Consider the following 21,158-nt stretch of genomic DNA (forward strand, 5'->3'; position numbering starts at 1 on the left):
CTGGAAAGAGAAGGAAGGCACTGATAAGATTTCTAAATGCAGACACACCCACAGTCACAAGCGTTCATTTGGACATTATCTCTTACCATAGGGCGTTGGAGGAGACACTGGGAAGGCCGGAGTTGGAGGGACGATGTCGGAGGTATCCACTTGTCCCCGATAGTCCACACTGTTGGTTTTGGAGAGATGGCCATGCTATGAAGAAAGAGGAAAGAAGGGGAATAAGTGAAGAAAGTCAAGAACAGGATTTTTTCAAAGTCTTAAGAGGTGACAAGAGTACAAAGACACACACTCACACACACACACACACACACACACACACACACACACACACCAGCAGACATCAGTCTTGTGATCTGTGTATGGCTGCAGCCTGTGTTTTGGTGTAAACAGTTGGGCCATTCATGCCACCCAGCCGAGAGACTGAGCGCAAGAGCAGAAAGATCAAGTTTCCAAAAAAGACAAAAAAGAGACAGAGAGAATGAGAGGAAAGAAAAGATGCAAAGATGCAGATACAGTTTTACAATCAAAATCTCAAATCACAGATCTCTGCAGCAAAATGTAAAGGGATAATTACATTTTGTTTAATTGATGTAATTGAGCAACAGGTACACAGTCCACTGAAAACATACCAGTGATTCACCAAAAGTTGCTTAAATTTATCTAAATTCTATAAACAGTTTTGGATGCTACTGACATAAAATCTGCATAATTCATGAGCACAGTTTCTGATTGGCGTGAACTGTGAGATTGTGTGCAACTTTTTGTTAAACTAATAAGTAAAAGTTTTTCTCATTGAGCCATAAATTGCTACGTTAACATTAGTACTACTTGCCAATAAAGGAATGAGACTGTCCTGACGTCCTAAATGTTCATCCTGTGGAAGGCTGTGTAAAGACTTTAGCTAACCGGTAATAGAACACTGCCAAAAAAACAAAAAACAAAAAAAAAAAACAGTTTGCTCGTCATCTTTACCAGTTGCAATGTAAATTCTGACAACAGAAATTACGTATGTACTCAGCGTAGTTCTGTACAGGATCTGATGATCTCAAGCTAAAGCTTCCTAGGATATTTAATTTCACTCTTTGGTGTTACATAACATGTTTGTAATTCCTAAATATCACATGCTCTCTTCTGCACCCATTTACGACTGTGTGGAATACGGTCATAGTTTTTCAGTGTTTCCCTTTCATGTGACAAGCAAACATCCTCATTTTAGATCTCAAGTCTAATGCTCTGCATGTACCACTAGCTGTGACATCATGTAAGAATGTTTCAATTCTAATACTACATTTTGCAATTGCAATTTTGGGAAATGTAGCCACATTCAGGCATTTTTATCATTGTTTCCTGTTTTAATTTAGACTTTAGTCTTGGTTTTGGTTTGGTATCATTGGTTTACAGTCAAAAATCTCCAAAATTTGCATATTTATAAGAACCAGACACTGTAAAAACAAAATATCATTGTGGAAATGTATGCAGCAAGATACATTCACATCTATTGAGATCATTTGTATTGTAATTATGCAGTTTCCTGCGTTGTTCTTAAGCGTTCATGATCATAAGAATGAGTCACAGAGCTGCAAATGCCAACACGATGACATAATGTTCTGCATATCATGTGCCATGGTAACAGGAAATGAAAATAACACTAATGCAATATGTGAGATGGAAACAGCAGCTGAGACAAATACAGGATTAAATCAAGAAAACACTTTGATCGCTCAAAGTGTGTTACTTTAAGATATTGACAAAATAAGGATGCTTTCTCTGGTGAAAATGTTGACTTTTCTTTACCAAATATTTAAACAAGTGCTGTCAGCTGTCACAACAGAACCGGACAAACATTAACCACTGTGTGTTCAAATTAACATCCCTTCTTTTCTGTTAAAATAGTCTCAAAGTATTCTTGTAGCAATGTGTAGCGTATATCACCTTAAACTGCATGACCTGACGGTGCTAGTGGTTTGTCTGTGGTGAAGTCTGAGTGAAAGAGTTTTTTTTCATCAAATTCAACCTGCATACAGCTATGTATCCATTTCCACACCTATTATTCTTGCTTGGCTTGATGATATTCCTCAAGAACTCGTTACTATAAACACAACACAAATGTTATATTCAAATACCTGTGCAATGACACACTACCGTTCAAAAGTTTGGGTCACCCAGACAATTTCATGTTTTCCATGAAAACTCACACTTTTATTCATGTGCTAACATAATTACACAAGGGTTTTCTAATCATCAATGAGCCTTTCAACACCATTAGCTAACACAATGTAGCATTAGAACACAGGAGTGATGGTTGCTGGAAATGTTCCTCTGTACCCCTATGGAGATATTCCATTAAAAATCAGCAGTTTCCAACTAGAATAGTCATTTATCACATTAACAATGTCTAGACTGGATTTATCATTCATTTAATGTTATCTTCATAGAAAAATAAGGACATTTCTACGTGACTCCAAACTTTGAACAGTAGCGTACGTTCATATCATATCACAAGAATAAGCAGAACTAGACTTTTCATGCTCCTTACATATTTTTACATACTGCAATAATGACGTGTTGACACAACAAACTTCTATGAAATGATATTGTTGCGAACTCCTTCACCCATTTTTCCTCTCTTACTTCTTGGCTGGATCAGTCAAGTTGTTTCAAACAGACTCCGTAACATCTGCCATATTGAATAAAATAATGACATGAATTTCTATTAGGCACAAATTTTCCCAACTTCTAAGTCATACAGCATCCCACCATCATGGTTCTGATATTACCAGATTCCAGACATTTTTGGGTCACTTCCTGAAAAAGAGAGCTGTTGGTCTCTACAGTTGCCAGCATGCTTGCTCACAGGAAAACTTTGGATTCTCTCGGGGTTTCATTGTATAATATTGTAGGTTCTTAATCTCAGCGTTGAAATTGAATAATTAAAAATATTGTAGAGCGTTAACTGTGATATTTAAATTATTCAGGTAAATTTACTAGAACATAATCAATAATATTGCAGGCTCTTAACCTTAATATTTAAACCTATTAGGTAAATTCATAATGCCAATCTAATTTCTCTATCGGAAAGCATTTTGGCTCAACAGCTGTTTAAATGTGTGGTATAAATAACGGTGACTTGATTTGACCTAAATGACCAAAGTACGAGCTTTAATATAAAGATTAGCCTCAGAATAGCCTGGTGCACATATGGTTTACAAATGTATGCTGTAGAAAAATAAATTGACTAGGTTGCAGTGAATAGTTTGTGCGCCTGGTGCCTGTTGCTGTTGGTTTAGCTACGCTCTATGTATGTTAGCTTTGCATCCTGTTAATTACAGTGCTAATTTCCCTTTAGTGATATTTCAACTTGGTGTCCTATTAAATTGCTTAAGTTATCTTAGCTTAATCTGTAGTTAGTTGAAGCTGGATTGCTCACATGCTTTCTATGCTATTGTTTTGTGTCTGGGCCATCAGTAACCTAATGAGGACCATTGTTTAATGTTATTGGTGTTTAATAACTGCTGAGATGGAAACAACCTAAAACCATTTTCTACAATCTTCGAATTCACAGCTTTTTCAAGCCGTACCGTTGTACAGCTTTTTGTAGTTGTAGCCTAGCAGGGGGGACGTTTGACAGTCAGCAGTTAAAGTAAGGGTCAGGTGAGGTGAGAAAGGGAAGCTGTGTTTACCTGAGAGGATGAGAGGGAGGGACTGTAGACTGGGGAGCCTCTGAAGCTCTGAGGTCCACCTCCTCTCCATCCTGAAGAATGGAGGCCAGCGTAGTCCGTCACATCACTGACCTGCTTGTGCTGCTTCCACCCTGATCAGGAGCAGAGCCATAAAGAGGGGGGAGGGTGGGGAGGGGCAGGAGTGTGGGAGGCAGAAAAAGAAAGTCAGACAGCCAGACAGATTACGATCTAAACTGCAACCAACCAGAGAATCAAACTCATAAAATATTCACGAGCAGTTATGTCTATTCTCATAGAAAGCCACAACATTAAACAGTATTGACACTTTGTTATGACCAGAGCCCACCTTGGCAAAAACAGGTGATGACAGTGATTCACGTTCGGTGTGTTTGTCTCCGACAAAAGCTGCTATCAGCATGTTTATCAGCAGAGCCGAGCTGCTATCATTATAGCAGAGCCTGTGTGACTAAGCAAGACTGGACTGTAACCAGATGGTGGAACATCATGGCGTCTTGTCGGAAAACATCTGCTGGAACAATCAGTGGTTCTCTTTGCAGATATGAGTAGGTCATCACCCCCTGGGCCTGATCTCACACACCCACAGAAAGACTCAAGCACTTCTGCTCAGGAAGACAAATATCTGTTGCATAGAACTACACTAGCAGTTAAAAGTTTGGACACATTTTCTCATTCAATTGAATGACAAAACGTGAATAAGAAGAATATGAAGAAAATCTCATTGTTAGCTTTAACTGTTTTTAAATGATTCATAAAATCGGAAAATTGATAAAGTATTAGAGCCAAAAAGAGTCTTCTTTAGTTTATGCTTTTTTGTGTTATTTGTGTTAACACGTCTGACAACCAAGTGACACTTCTTTGTTTTAATTCAACAGTTCACAGTTGTATTTAAAGACGAGAGTGAAGCAGCTTCATGTGCTGCTTATTAGTGATGAAGTATACAGTCATTTGATTGTGCAAAGTTTTATTTTGTCACATTTTGCATGTCTCTTCATAATAGGTCTTAAGTTGAACAATTCTGAAGATGAGGAAGTGGTGAGCTGAATTGTTGCTCTATTGTTCAGCAGCTGAATTCTGAATGAATTTACTACATTTACTAAAAACACCCATCATTCCAAGTTTCACAACACAGTCCTTCAGTGGCTTTTAAGTAGGGCGAAAGATTAATGATGTTATAAAGGAGAGGCCCACTACTGAAAGACCCCTTCAGATGAAAATCCAATTTTTCTTTTGCTGACATGTCCAGATGGAATTTTTTATATGCAAGAGGACAACCTCTTTCATTTTGTCAGTGGGCAAATGAAATGAAATGAAATTCCAACTGTTTCAGTAATGTTTTTAGTCCAGTCTGTTTTCACATCTAGATGCTGCCTCACAGCAGGGGGAAGTAGTTGTATTTTTATATTTCTGAGTATGTGTTCCAATGTTTGATATGTTTCTGCACTCATACCTTTCAACTGTCAATACTGGCACACTGTCCTCATCCGATTCACCGCTAAGTTCCACACATGCCCAGTAGATTAGTGTCTACGTATTTCGCTCATGCACAGTGCTGCCTTTGTAGCAGAGTGGACATGTTAACTGTCTACATGGACACAGGTTTTGGCCGGTACGTGGCCAAACTCTTGCAACGATTGAAGAAGATTACACATATGACACACAGACCTGAGCAGAACTTTACATACTTGTGGAAGCAGATATTTTACTTGCAGAATACATAGATACCAACCTACTGTGCATGTATGGAACAGGGTCCTCAGAGCTGGCTCCAAGCAGACTAGAAAAGTAGTATAACAGCAGGCACATGTCTGTGGTGTCCATAGCTGTCGGTGTATGCATTCATGAGGAAGTACAATCCAGACACCAACCAACTAAAGCTCAGCTTAGCATGGCATGTTACTAACTCGGTTACAGCTTACAGCTTTTCCGTCTTTTGTACAGCTTAATCAGTTGAAAACGAGTACAGTAAAACACTTGTTTGACAATATTTTGGAACCTGACTTTTTTAAATGAAATGCATATACAGGAAAATAGACCATCCATCCATCCATTATCTATACACTGCTTAATCCTCATAGGGTCACAGGGAGGCTGGAGTCTATCCCCAACCGGTGATCTTCTAGCTGTAAGGCGACAGTGCTAACCACCAATCCACTGTGCAGCCCCTAAAATAGACCATTTTGGGGGTTATTTTATCCAGCTACAACAATAAAACTGTTCTTTCTTTACTCTGTAGCAGCTTTTGAAGATCACAAAGACACTAAGAACACCATAACACAGCAACCAGAGGCTGACCTGTGTGTCATATTAGAGATTTACTGTATATAGGATCACACTCAGTTGTGCATATCAAGTATAAACAGCAGTAAGGAACATTGTGAGCTCAGCTTTCACTGTGAGCATTCATCACCTCAAAATCAAATGAAAGCAAAGCTGAAGTCAACCAACTGAACCTAATCCAGTTACTGTCCCACACCAGCAGGCCTGCCGAGGGAGCTCCATGGAGGGTTGTACAGTGTCGAGTATCACTTCATGCCCATCGTATTTGTGAGAGGGCTATTCTCTTTTGAAGAAGATGATGAGAGGGAGGAGAGCAAAGTGTTGTGTCAAAACTTCAAAAGCATTCCTGATCGCTTACAAGTTCCTGCCTCAAAACATCCCCTTGGAAAACAGGCACACACAGTCACAGTAACTGAGCAAGTCAAGTATTAGTTACTGCTTAAAATGCACCTTTGGGAAAAAATCTACCTCCAGCCCCCCGACACACTCACTGACCTACATACATACAAACACATGAGCTCCATTTCCTGCTCTCAGATTCCATATTTCAAGGAGAACTCTCACTGACCCGACGGTGTACCAAAGAGCAGGTCAGAGGTTAAATGTCAGCACTAATGGAGTCATGCATGGCACACGGCCGTGGGTCACCCATAACCACAGCAGACAATCTAACAGATATGACTCCAGGGATGTCATGTCCACCGTCATCACCTCTTGACTATATGAACCAGCAGGCCACTCGGAGGTTAACTTTGATGGAACAGCTGCTATGTATGCAAAGAGCTGGGAAGTGATGACATCACTTGTACACTTTTGACCTGCAGTTCTCAAACAGAAAATGAACCAAGAACAGAGGTCACAGCAGAAATGTGCTTCTTCCTGCAGGCGCCGTCCCACTGGACAAGAGAGGGAGTAAATCCATCATATGTGCCAGCAGGGTGAAGAGAAACAGCGAAGATGTGGCAGCGCTCAAAAGTCCAGAAGCCAGGCATCATCAGTGTGAAATATTGAGGTTCAACATCTCAGAGGTAGGACAAAGCTGTTCTTTTGCAAGTCAGGCAAAGTCCAAGGGTTACGCTTTGGAACACAGTGCCCACTGAAAGTAGATACTAAGAAATTGTTTAAAACCAATTTTTACTTTGTCTCCTGTACTATGCTTTATTCACTGGTGATGTGCAAAGCAGTTCTTTTCAAAAAGTAAAGAACTGAAATACTGGAATGAGTGAATTCATGAAAAAGATTTTTTCCATCAAGTTGTTCAGTGTCTGACTTCGTAGTCCCAGTCACTACACTAAAACATGGCCGAATGGTAAATATCATGATACTCTACTTCTAGGACCACAGGTGCCAAGTAAACACAGTTTTGTTTATATTTCTTGATATTTTGAAAGATGAACATCCATTGTGACTGTTTGGTCTTTTAAGTGATCTACAGTTTTGCATTATTCTTGATCTTGCTGGACTGGATTTGTTCTTTTGAGGAAATCATTTGCAGATGAAACAACAGTATTATCTATATCATACTGTTATATTATTGTAGCAGTTTTAAATATACTCTTCGAAGGAACAACGTACAGAAATAACTGAAACTGTCAGGATTGATGGAGAATTGGTGGTGAACTTAAGTCACGTCTTCCTGTTATTGTTTAATCAGAAGTTATACGGTGACTTTTGGGCCTGAATTTGTGATAAATTTGATCTCCTTCTTCTTTTATAGGCTGACATACATAAAATAGAAAATTAGTGACTTTACAGTATTTCTCGGTGTTCAACATTCCTGACTGAGCCTTTCTGTAGATTTGTGAGTCAATTGTGTTTTGGTAGTGTTTCACTGGGGCAAGAGGTCACATACTTTCCTTGTGCAACCTTTTCTTCCAACTCTGTATATTTCCATTTAAACTGTGACAGACTGGAGAGTAAACACATCATTGTGTAGCGAGCTGAGGTCCTGATTTTACACTGCTTACATTGCAAGGATACTCACTACCTGTTTAATTAAACGCTTCCACCCTTTGAGCAAACAGCATGCACACTTACAAACACACCTCCTGTCACAATCACAGATGTATTCCTCTCTCGGGTGGAGATTTCCACGATCAGGTGGTGCTTCAGTCCTGCAGTCACGGTTATAAATGGTGCTCTGTATTTGCGGGTTAAACTGAGTTCCACAATATAACAAATGGGCCCACAAGCTTCATCTACCCATGAGCATGTTGGCACAGGTGTTTTCTGCTTACTGTGGCATGCTGTTAGAATTCTCCGTGGAAGATGATCAGTTCACCCAATACACATTCACTTTCAGTCACAGCAGTATCTAGCAATTCAAATTTTTAACTGCTTTTTAACTGCTCACACTGTCATTCCAATACAATGGAGCTGAATGGTATTCTGTAATTTTTTGACATATACAGTAGTACTCATCACACTTGGCTGTGAAAGATTTTAGATCCCCAAAGTTTTTATAGTTTATTCTTTAGGGAACAGGAATATTTGTACTGAATTTCACAGAAATCCACCCAGTGAAACATGAATGTCCACCTCATAGTGGCGTTAGAGAGAAAGGTCAGGGAATCACCAAAGTCTGTAGGCTTCCTAACCTCTGAGGAATGTCAGTCCATTTAAAAAAATCAAGGTGGTGGGCCAGCTGTTAGACCAACATCCACAGAGTGACGCTGCTAACAGGGCTACAAAAACTCTTTTTAAAATTTCATGTTTTTTTTGACTGTTATTATCTACCGGTATTAGTTTGCCATAGATATATCGATCAGATATACGGCAATATGAACAATTTATTTAATACAACATATTATGGAGAAAGATGCTTGTGGTAAATTAGAAACTGAGTCATTTAGTTTGTCTAGCTAAGTGTTCAACTTCATTGTTTACAATACTCTCCACTGTGTCTGCAGCATATGTAGTAGAGTATGTAGGACAACAGAACAGATGTCAGACTTCATTTTTAAATTAGATAGTTTGTAAAATATGTTGCTGGAAAACTAATAAACAATGATCCAATAATTTTTCATCCATTTCAAAATACTGTAACATTAACTTACATAGTCAAAGTAGTGATATACGCTATCGTTCAAAAAATTGGTGTCACTTAAAAATGTCCTTACTTTTGAAAGAAAACAGTTTTTTCAATGAAGATAACATTAACATTGTGTTAGCTAATGGTGTTGAAAGGCTAATTGATGACTAGAAAACCATTGTGCAATTATGTTAGCACATGAATAAAAGTGTGAGTTTTCATAGAAAACATGAAATTGTCTGGGTGACCCCAAACTGTTGAACGGTAGTGTAGATATCACTATACTAATATCAATCAAGCTTTTATTGTGACACATCTTTTCCATATACTGTGATTGGTCTCACCTGACAGATGGGTTTTTCCCTTGTGGCTGAGGCCGTTGGTTTGTAGGGAGGCAGAGCGGGACAAGGGGACACAGCGGGTAGGAACAGGAACAAAGGTAGGGTCCAAATCCAGAATCAGCTGGTTCAGCTGCTCTATGGACTCATCGATGTCTGTGGTTAATGACTCCAGTTCATCTTCTTGACAAGGTGAAGTGTGTGTGGTCTTTGTGGGCTGTGTGTTGTGTCTATTATCTGTGACATTATGCGCATCGTCCTCGTCCACCAGCCCTCTCTGAACTGCTTCCCTGCTGCTCAATCCTCGAGGAGGTGTGTCAGGAGCAACCAGAGGTGGCGGCCTCTTTTTATTTGCCACCAATGATGCCCCTGCTCCGTCCCCTACAAGCAAATTATCAGTGACAATATCTGCCATCTGCTGCTGCTGTACCCAGGAGTGTGTGGAGTACTCGGTTCGGGCTGGTCTCTGACTTTCAGGTAGATTTTCAGATGAGAGGGAGCCAATACTACTTGAGCTCAGCATATCCATAGCAGGAACTGCCACATCATCTACTTCATCCTCATCATCCAGTATGTCCGTCTCTCTCTCACTTGCCTCTCCATTGGTAGTGTGTCCCAGTCCAGACTCATCTCCAGCTATCTCCCCCTCCCCTCCACCGGACGAAGCAAGCTCAGTCATGACCTCCAGAAGAGGCTGAGTAAGCTCAAAGTCCACCCCAGAAACCAGCTTCTCGGCCTGGGTACAGTTGTCCTGTGTGGTCCCTCTCCTCTGTCTGGCTCCGGTCAGCCCCTGTGAAGCAACAGACAGACCTGAGTCGCTGCTGGCAGACGGAGTTCGGTCACTGCAGCTGGGACTGCTGGTGCTTAAAGGGAATGAAGCTCCTTCCTCACTACTCTTCTTCCTCACTCTAGTGTAAAAACTGCCATTTCTAGGGTCCAGGACATGCGGAGGAGCTGGAAGGAGACAAAAGTACTTCATTTTATTTGAGTGTAAACAGATGAAAATGTAGCCAACTGATTTTTTTAAAGAACAATATAATAAAATATATTCATAGACAGATATTATATTGTGATATTTCCATTTTTAGTTAAGTCAAAACTGGCTTGTTGTTTTTAAATTCTGAAGCTTTGAATTAGAATTGTATAATAATTTCACATTTTACCTGTAAATCAAAAAAAATACACCAAATATAAGGATAGTAAAATATTCTCTGCAGAGCCCATGGTGACATATTAAAATAAATTTTTATTCAGAGCAATGGCCCAAAATTCAAAAATATTAAATTTACAAAGAAAATTAGCAAATGTTTACATTTGAGAAGCACCAACCAGATAACGTTTTACATTTCTACTTTTAAAAAATCTTAAAAGATTAATCAATTTTCTAAATGACTGCCGATCAATGTTTTATTGACCACCTGGTTATGTGACTCATCAATTTGGCTGAAACAGAAATGAAACTTAACTTTAACAAAAGTATGCAGCGCTTTACCTATTCAGGTGTACCGTATCTATTGTTAAAATCTACAGTCCAGAGTATAATATATTCACATTGTCACTGCTTAATCCAAAATGACAATGACATATGATCCCTTTTGTAATTTGGTCCACCAGCTTAACAAAACACAGGAAAATGCAGACTGCAGAGCATGTTGATGAATTTAATTGTATTTTGTGTCCAACCAAAAGTTTGGAACCTAAAAATATTCAGTGTACATTCAAGAGAGTAAGTAATTTCAGATGCTGAAAAAGGGGGGAAAGGGGGCAGTTTTGCTTGAAAAGGGGGTTAAACTGTTAATCAGTTATCAAAACTGTCACCTAACTGATTAACCAGCCAATCGTTTTAGCTTGACCAAAAATTCTTTCCTAAAATCCCACAAAGGATCCAGCCGTTCAACTGATCAGAAATGTATGATCTTTTGTTGGTATTTAAATCTATAGCATTGTTTTAGGGAAGTATAATGATGGTACATTTGCTTGAAATATAAATCTAAATTATAGCTGCAACTAACGCTTATTTTCCTGAGCAGTAGATCGACCAGTTGTTTTATCATGAATCAAATAAATTTTGATCTACAAGAGTGAAGAAATAGTCATTGATCATCTTCACAGACCATTTTTTGTGTGAACATTGATCCAAAATATATATTAACTGGTTTTGGTGTACTAAAACTTGAAAACATTTTATATTTTTGCCCTTAAAAAGGACTCACATCATTCATCATTTATAAAATGAGTCATAGATTTTCTAACAAAACAAAAAGTCACACTTTTGAAAGTTATCATTAATTGCTGTCTTCTCTCATCAGCTGCCCGATCAGACGACGCTGTTCAGAGAGTTTAGAGTCTAAAAGTTAAACTAAAAGCTGAAAATTCCACCTTCGTATTGAACATGTGACTCCATACCTGCAGCACTACTGTATATGATTCATTACTCCAGACACACTCCATGGAGATAACACAGAGCCCCTTTGTGTTTGCTGGCGGATGCATACGTGTGTGACACGCAAAGGACGTGTCTGGCAGAGACAGAGTCTACCTGAGGTCAGATATAGTCGACTGCATGTTCACGCACACAGCTTATACAACAACAAGAGAAGATATTTATAAATCTTACACCAAGCTGAAGACAAACTAAAGGTGAAACGGTTAATTGACAGGAATTATTCAGCAACTTTTTCTGGAAAACCTGCCGCATATCACCTAAATCTTGCCTCTGAATTGTAAGGATTTGCTGCATTTTTCTTGTATTAATGACAGCAAATTTAATATATTTGGGTTTGGGACTTATTTCTTGTACAAAATAATAAAAATTTGTTTCATTTGCACTCCAAAAACTTGCAAAGTGAAAGAGCAAGAGGAAGTTCTTTTTCAGTGAAGGTTATCACATTGAGATAAGATAAGAGTGCCTCGTACAGTGACTGCAACAATGCATACAGTGCATACCAGAGCTGTGTGAGCACAGCCGCTCAAGTCCAGAGAGGCAGTAAAACTCAAATACCAGACATGCATGGTAAAACCTCACAGCTGGTCTAATAGGTCTCTCACACAGAGATGCAGAGTGTACAAACTGATAAACACTCTATAACTGCACAGTGAACACAACTTCAGCAGTTCAATGAAACAAAAGCAGCTTACTTTACCCGCAGCCAGGAGCAAACGCTCTGTGTCCCCACTGCAGACTAGAAACAGGATGGAAATGTTTTGCTGAAGCCTCCCTTTGGAGTCAGAGAAAGAGGAAAAGAGAAACAGATGACCAGCAGAAAGGAAGGAGAGGCAAGGACGAGCACAGAATGAAAAGGATGAGAGTGAAAGCAGATTAAAAAGATTCAGACCGGCTTCTCTTTCCCTTCCTGTGTTGTCGTCCTCTCTGCCTCTCAAGCTGCCGTAGGAAGACAAGCGAGGAACATTCTTTCTCTTAAGGTGCTAACAGCTCTCTGGTGTCCCCCCTCCTACTCTCTCTTTCCCCTCTCTAATGTCACTGCTGCGCTTCTCTGTCTCTGCACTATGAATCCCCGCCTTCACCGTCAACACGAAATTAGCCCAACTTTGCCTCCCTTGCTTTTCCCTCCCCCCTGCATCCTGTCCCAGCTGACACAGGTAGGCAACACAGTGGGGAGAGAGTGTGTGCACTCATGCATTTTCATGCCAAAGGGGGAAGCAGGATGGAAAGGAAACTGAAGGGTGGATCATTCACTAGATTTGCAAGTACATACACACATACACACACACACACACACACACACACACACACACACACACACACACACACACACACACAGGTGGAAGAGTGTGTGCAGCACACATAATGCACTTTCAAGGAAAAAAAACACAAAGCACAAGGACGTTGAGCTGGCCAAATATGGAGAGGGGAATGTAAACATGGAGGCGGGCTCTAGAGATTGTGTGCAGAAGGGGGATGGGGACATATTGGACAAATTGCAACCTGAAAACTTGAACCTGAAAGCAGCGCACAGAGCTGGAAAGAGGGAGACAGGAGAGGAGATAAAGGGGGGGGGGAGAAGAAAGGGAGAGAGTAAAAGAAGATGGGGAGATGGAGTGATAGAAGCAGCACAGGGGAGGGGTGTGAGAGGGTAAAGTAGAACCACCTGTGGTTGAAAACAACATTCTTGCGAGCGGCTGCATTGCTAACTGGCTGGCACCCTCATTATGCTCATGTGCATGCGTGTGTGCTGGCGGTTAAACGTAATGGCCATGTGTGCTTGCATTCATGTGAGCGTGTGTTTGTGTGTTTACATGCCACTTTTCCACATGTCTCCCCCAGTGAACGGTCTATCCAAATTACATGGCTGGCCGGGGCAGATTTAGCAATGGCATAAAACATCTGGAACTGCAACCTCAACTGCCGCTTAAAGTGATTGTTTCAGTTGTCTGGATGTGTGTTCTTGTGTTGGTGTTTTTCTGTGTGTGAAGGGTTATTCTAACTAAATGGAAACTTCTTGAAAAACAGCCGCCTCCAAATACCCAGGTCTGGTCTGGCTGCTGTCTAGATGATTGTCGTTACACCCATTCCCAGGAACGTCAAAGAGGCCTTTGTGACCACAACAGTTGTAAGCTGTCACACTGATGACTAGGCAATTACCCACAAGACTGGCCACAACGAAGGCCATAGTCCAAACAGACAATCTCAGAGACTGGATCTGCACCCACAGAGGGAAATAACTCTGAATGGTAGCCAGAAATACATTAATGGATTTTTTTGGCCTCCCAGGCGCAGAAAAATTCACCAAAAAAGCTCAAATAAACAAACAGGTGACAAATTATCACCTCATAAAGTTGCTGTGGCTACAAAGCGACACAGTCATCCAACTGGGGTGGTGTTTGTGTCAACCTGAGGAATGTAAGTGTGAATATCCACTGTACTTTTAGCTCTATTTTGGTCTCAGGCAACTCCAGGGGACAAAAATATCAGCTACAAACTAGTCTAGAACTGTGTCTGAGTCTGGAAAAGGCCAGAAATACATGTAGTCACACCAAAACTCAGAGCTAAAACAGGCTAAAGCGCTCTTTAGCAGTGCAGAGTTGGTGATAATGCTTTGTGGGTTTAGCACATGTAGAGATGGGATTTTGTGCTGTGTTCTATTTTAATTCTTTTTAAAATTGTCCATGTTGTTTCTTAGAAATCACATACAGTTTTTCCAGACAATGCTGTTGTGTTACCATTGCTGTCCATTCATTTCGTTGCACCACGTGTATAAGTTAGCATCTTGGTACAACTTGGGTGAGTTGCACCCCAGAGCATCATCTAACAAGAAAAGCACTCAGAGAGCGCAGTACTCTGCCAAGACTGCTCAGTAATTGTGTCATTTCAGACGGATAAGTCCCGATAAGTGCGCAGCGGTGGATTTGTAGTGGCATCGCAATCATGTGATCATCAGCAGGCAGCTGATGTAGTGTTCACTTGTAGTCAGAGATACAGTGATGCCATGCTGCTATCTCGCAATGGTACAGAAATCTTTAACAAATCCGTGGATCCAGACTATAAGCTACATCACTGCCAAAATCTAATCAGTTGGTCCTTGTGTCATTCCTGACCTTCCTTGAAAATTTCATCCAAATCCGTTTTTGAGTAATGATGTGCACAGACAGACAGACAGACAGACAGACAGACAGACAGACAGACAGACAGACAGACAGACAGACAGACAGACAGACAGACAGACAGACAGACAGACAGACGTATGCCGATCGTCACATAACTCCATTGCGTTCCTTGGCGGAGTAATTAATAAGTCTGGTGTCATCGAGGTGAAATTACGATTAAACCAAACCTCCATAGATGCTAGATAGATAAAGGATTCTGACTTGTATTAAAGTATATCAGTTATAACTAGAACAAGTCAAACTATGTCCAAAAACATAAAGCTGACTGAGTGTCACTGAACAACAAAAACGCAAAGTCTGCATTATCCTGTGCTCCTACAGTATCTTATTCAACTGCACCCCACAAGGAAAGCAAAAAAATAAAAAAAGACAGATAAAAGAAAAAGAAGGAAGAAAAAGCAAAACAATAAATAATTTAAAAAACATTTAGAAACCTGTTTGTACCAGTATTTGACTAGAAATGTTTGTGGTGGAAATGATGGACAGTGGTGTTTAATAAAATACAGTGGGAGTCCAGGCAGACTTGACTAACCGTCCCATGCAGACCTTTTTCTTGCTGTGAAGATTTATCTTTTTTGGTCCAGCACCTGCAATAATTTTTTCTTGGATGTGCATAATCTTGCAACTTGCCAAGGAGAGAACATTAGTAAATGTCCAAACTATTCTCATATGTTGCACAGACTAAAGACATCTTCTGGAAACACACTTGCTATGGAAAGGTGGACCCAGCAGCTGATTCCTTAATTTTAGAACAAACAATTGGCTGGCTCCATCCTAGCAAGACTTCAGTTTTTCCTCTTCTATAAAATTGAGTTATGTAAATATGAGCCGGGTTCTGTTCAAGGTTTCTTCCTGTTAAAAGGGACTTTTTTTCTTGCCACTGTCGCCTTAGGGCTGCTCTGGGGGTTCAGGCATATGAGTTGTATCAAGCGTCTTGAGACAATTTGACCTGTAATTGGCGCTATATAAATAAAATTGAATTGAATTGAATTAAATAACTGTAAGCAATTGACAAACATTTTTACTCATTGGCAATATGAAAATAATCTAAACATCAAAATAAACACATCATAAGAATCATGGAATACAGACAAATCAACTCATATTTTCTTACTTACTTACTTACTTAATGACTTAAAGTCTTGCTAACTTCTAGTAATTTTTGCTGGAAATATCTCATTTTTCTTTTCAGACCTCTGTAAAAACTGAGCTGTTATAACTTGAGTCATTTTGACTTAAAATGCTGAATTGATTGAATGAAGAGGTAGGATTTCAATCAACTCATTATGAAGGTTTATAGGACACAAAACTGGGATATAAGCAGACTTCCCAGGATGCATTGTTTGATGGTTAAAACTCCCCACAGACTCATGTTGTCATTGTTTTTTTTAAATACAAGCGAACAAACATTGTGAAAACTTGTTTATGTCTTTGAAAATTTAAGTTATTGTTTCCTTCCATAAAAATTCCAAGCAGTTCTAACCATGACAAAGGTTCATACCGAATTCAGTTCATGCTTAACTTATTTTAAGTGTATCTCAAGGTCAGTTTCACATTTTCAAGACTTACTAGATGACACTAAACTAATTAATTAACTGAAGTTAAATCACATTTTTAAGGCAGCAGGAAACAACTGCTTCTAAGCTGAATAAACTCAAAATGAATGATTTACACTTCACTAACAATAAACTGAATTAAAGTATCACAGAACAAAATGTTTTTATATCATGCAAAAATTAATTAGTCAAAAAAAAATGACCATGTCTTGTTAGAGTATGTTAGAGTAGAGGAGCGCGTTTATCTACCATAATGGGTCTTAGATAAAATCTCTTCCTGTGGAATCCTGTTAAGTCAGACATACCACAAGAATCCCAAAGAGCAGGAAAAGAAAGTGAAAGAAAGAAAACGTATATTAGAATATAAAGGATGTGGGGTGAGGTTCCTGATTAAAATCATTAAAGTGGCCCTCACCTGTTTCAAGAGAAGACATGTCTTGATATGAATCTCGTCTGACTAAAGGGTCCAAGGTGTCATAGTCCACCGTCACAGAGCGTCCGTTGTGCCACAGCTCTCTGCCTGCACATGGAAACAACAAATCAGTGACACAACAAGACACACAAACAGCCACTCGTGTTCAGCTGATTTTATTTAACGTGATTTGAATAATAACATGAGCTTTATTCTCAGTTTCACATTGACTTCTCCCTACTTGTCAGTATTTGTGTGTGTCTGAGGCTGTGTGTTTGTGTTTCCGCCTGTTTGCTTCCCCCTGTGTACAGTATCAGCAATCTGAATTCCTGTGAGAAGTGTGTGCATGGTAACCCCTCATATTGCTTCCTGTTGAGAGGCGAGGAGTGTGGCCAGAGGCGCTCAGGGCCACCTCAGTTGGCCTGGTGTCCAACACTGCCCCCATCTGGGTGACTGAACTTTTCATCCATGAGTAATGAGCGTGTGTGCTATGCTTCAGCCTGAGTCACTTCTGTCTCTTCTGCTTCAATTAAGAGACACAATGAAGCTTGGTGCAGCACTGTAACACAAACAGTGTGTCTGTGTGGGCGTCTGGGTGTTTGAAACAAGAAAATGAAATCTCTATCTACAATATCTGAGCATAGCAACAGGGGGATTCTGCATACAGTTCATTATGCATTTCAAAATGCGAGTCTTCAACACAAGTTTAAAAAAAACACTACTCTGTCAGTTGCATACCATTAATTTCAAAATTCTGGGATCAGGTTTCAAATTAAATGCCCACATTTTTTGCTACAAATAAAAATATCAGCTTAGGTGACAAGTGGGATCTAGAAGCAGTCCACAAGTTTGTGCAAAACATGTTTACTGATTTAGCCAGCATTATTCATTCATAAGCAGGATTTTCTTTCATCCACTGTGAAATACTGCAATGTCTTACCCCACTGCATCTTTTGACTTTTATGTCCTCTCCAGTAAAGTGGTTTAGAGTTGCTCCTAATCCTCTAAGATCACTGCTAGAAGGGCAACTTTTGACAAGACTCTTGGGTTCACTGACTAAATTCTGTATCTGTGATAAAGCTGCTTTTCCATCTCTTTACCTCTGAAACGAAGCTTGATGTATTGATTTTCTGATGGTCTGCTCACTTTTGGACTGCCTGATTGTGCATAGGAGACAACTGATCCAGCTTCTTCAAAGTATTTTAGAGTTTCATGAACTTCCCTCTCAGAAACATTCAGTCTAGTCATGATTTGAGAAAGCCCTTCTTTGCTCAGAATAAAAATCTGAGTTCTGACACATTACCTTAGTTCTGGTGTTCTCATGTTTCTATCTATAAAAGTGTTACCTTTTGAGCAATGTTCTGCCAGTAACTTGAGGCACAGATTTATGTATAAGAGGTGAACACTAACTGCGAGTTGATTTACTCAAACAAGTCTCTAACAAAAAGATCAAATCCATGTGAGTACCATCGTAACACTGCTTCAATGGAAGTATCCAGCAAAAGGAAATCTGACAGCAGACTATAACATCTTTATTTTACATATTGGAACTTCTTACACTTTGAAATGTTTCTAATTTTTGACTTTCCTCTTCTTTGCAGGTTTACATTTTAAGTACAGTATCAGACTTGTGGACTCCACTATATACAAGCTCTGAAAAGTAAAAAAGGTGCAGAAGGTTCTCAGATTTATGTGGCAGCTGCACTGTGGTTTAGATTTTAGTACCGTGGACCACAGAGCAGACCTTCAAACTCTGCAATGCTTACACATTAAAAACTCAATTTTTGGCACTCCATAATCTCAGTTTTGAATATGCGATAGTTTCCCTTGAAATGCAATGATTCTAAAGTCCTTATATGATTGGTGGTTTGCAGCATCTAGCAACTCTGACACACTAAAGCGCATTTTATGGCCCAGAGCCCCACATCTGCACTCTTTTCAGGTAGATCAGATGTGTAGTTTGTATTTGGCATGAGGGCAAGTCCAAGTAAAGTCTTCAAAGAAAACTGTATAACCTCATAAAGTCCTCAAAGTCATAATGAAAAAAATATGGAACTTTCGTGCCAATGGTTGTTTGACAAATCCTATACTGACAACTGCCAGACCATCAATTTTAATGTGTGATGATGTAAATTAAAAAAATGATTTTCTGAGAAGTTTAATGGAAGTTGTGTATAATATAAGTAGAAATGGGAAAACGTCAGCTGAAACACTGGATTCTGGGTAAGCATCCACCTAAATCTGTAACATCTGTAACACATTTAAGCTTTATTTTTTGCTCTGTGTAATTCATCTTGTATTTACGTAACTACAAATTTTATTAAAAGATAAATCAAAGGAACGTTTTTGTGAGTGAGAGTCTACCTGCAATTTTTTCAGGACTTTCAGAGAGCAGCAGCTCCACTTTTCCATCTTCTGGGAACCGAGGGTCTAGAATATTAGAAGAAAAATAAGGCAGCCGGGAGGTTAACTTGGCAGAGTGGACGAGTTTCCATGTGTCCTTCATACCTGCACAGCTGATATGGTTCCAGGCTGAGTTCAGGTAGATGGAGAGCAGACAGACTGACAGATTTATCAGTTACAGATTAAGATTGATCGTACATGTGGACTGGAGCTGAAACAACAGTTGGCAGTGTGTAGACTGCCACCACGTTATAAATACCTTCATTGGCACAATCAAGGTCCACCTTTGAGAAAGCAAGGGTGTGTCCTGCGACGAGACCGGTATGAAACTGGAGACGGAAGACGACCTGACGGCTGGCTGAGCGGCTGTTTTTATCGTAACAAACCACCTGAAATCAGAAAATAAGGACGCATACCATTTACAGCTTCATTTTATGTGGGTGGGTCTTTTGCTGTATAGTTTTTTGTGAATTCATCTTCTTTATTTAATATTTTTATTACTTTCCAAGATATCAATAAAAAAAATTTGACGCTGTATTTGACACATCTGACGTTTTTCAATTGTCAGTTGTCTTTTTTTTTTCAAATTTTCTACAAATTGTTGGACATCTTATTTAGCATAAAAAATCTTTTAGGTAATGTATCAAATGTGAAGACTTTGAGCTGCATATTGTGTCTGAAAGGTGCTCTATAGATAGTTTAATATAAAAATGATTGTATTATTATTTATTTATATATTGTATTATTATTAATTTTACAGCATTTGGACTTCAGAAGTGGTTTAGAGATGTTACTTGTCCTATCAGATATGTTTTCTGATAAAAATGTGCAGGAATTTCATTATATATTTGTATTTGCTATGCCCCTTTCTTGCTTTTATGACAGCATGCACCTGAGCTGGCATGGACTTGACGCTAAGAAGCCTCTCTTTGTTTAGAAAAAATTTAACAAAGCTGAATTAGTTGAACTACAGCTCTGATAAACTGAAAAACAAATCATTAGCTGAATGCTGCTTTAGTGGAAAGATCTCACAGACCTCTGACCTTTTGTACATATGAGTTCATATTGTCACTACCAGTAATCTGCTTCAGTTTGACTACTGAAAAACAAATAGAGAAGAATCGCGGCACAAGACAGAACTTGTGTTTTTAAATGTTTCTAAATCCTCAAACTTTATGATTATTTCAAGGTTTGCATGAAAGTATGACTTTTGAAGTGGCCACACTTCTAAATTTGACTGTATAGTGTAAGCAGTAAATATAATACACAGCAAAAGCTGTTGATACGGCATGAAAACTTCATCAAGGTTACCTCTATGTAGCTCCAGTTACTGTTGTCTATTAAAATCTAATTCTCATTACCCATATCAACATCTCCCTATCCATCAGGTGATAAAACATGTATACACATGCAGTATTTGCACTTACCATGATGTCCCCTTTGAGCAGCTGAGCAGGCTGAAGCACAATGTAGAGACGATCAGTCTGAGCTGCATTGACATGGCTGACATGGAGAAAAACACCTATTACCTCCTGTGCTGTATCTTACTGTGTTTGCTGTGTGTAAATGATGTGTTTCTTACTAGACTGCTGATGTGCAGACAGCTTGTAGACTTTGGTAGACCCTCAGGAAGAGGAAACATCCTAATAAACATCGAATGAAGTAATGGAATTAAAACTAAATGGTCAAAAATTGTTATTTGCAGAGCTGTTGTCTTATAGTAAGGTATGACTCACATGCAAGAACTGTGAGAAAGAGTACAAAATGATTGTTTTTAAATCACATTCTGGAGACCAGTCTGTTTATGACAGT

At 39.3% G+C, this 21,158-nt stretch overlaps 1 protein-coding gene and 1 long non-coding RNA gene across 3 annotated transcripts in view; one reads left to right on the forward strand and one right to left on the reverse strand.

The window, feature by feature from the left end:
- Positions 1-21,158, reverse strand: part of si:ch211-191a24.3 (tensin-3) — a 61,410-nt gene that overhangs the window by 28,614 nt on the left and 11,638 nt on the right. For both annotated transcript variants that reach the window (XM_023272313.3, XM_035949070.2), the window contains 8 exons: positions 20,929-20,989; positions 20,774-20,849; positions 19,606-19,735; positions 19,308-19,373; positions 16,947-17,051; positions 9,357-10,304; positions 3,684-3,814; positions 87-195 (listed from right to left, as the gene is read on the reverse strand). In XM_023272313.3, coding sequence (XP_023128081.2) covers positions 87-195; positions 3,684-3,814; positions 9,357-10,304; positions 16,947-17,051; positions 19,308-19,373; positions 19,606-19,735; positions 20,774-20,849; positions 20,929-20,989 — 1,626 coding nt within the window. The remainder of the gene's footprint in view (positions 1-86; positions 196-3,683; positions 3,815-9,356; positions 10,305-16,946; positions 17,052-19,307; positions 19,374-19,605; positions 19,736-20,773; positions 20,850-20,928; positions 20,990-21,158) is intronic.
- Positions 64-19,881, forward strand: LOC129350758 (uncharacterized). The gene is made up of 2 exons (XR_008604261.1): positions 64-267; positions 6,867-19,881. It is a non-coding gene; the product is annotated as an uncharacterized LOC129350758 (long non-coding RNA).

This window comes from Amphiprion ocellaris, chromosome 2 (assembly GCF_022539595.1).
Source record: "Amphiprion ocellaris isolate individual 3 ecotype Okinawa chromosome 2, ASM2253959v1, whole genome shotgun sequence".
NCBI classification, from domain to species: Eukaryota; Metazoa; Chordata; class Actinopteri; family Pomacentridae; genus Amphiprion; species Amphiprion ocellaris.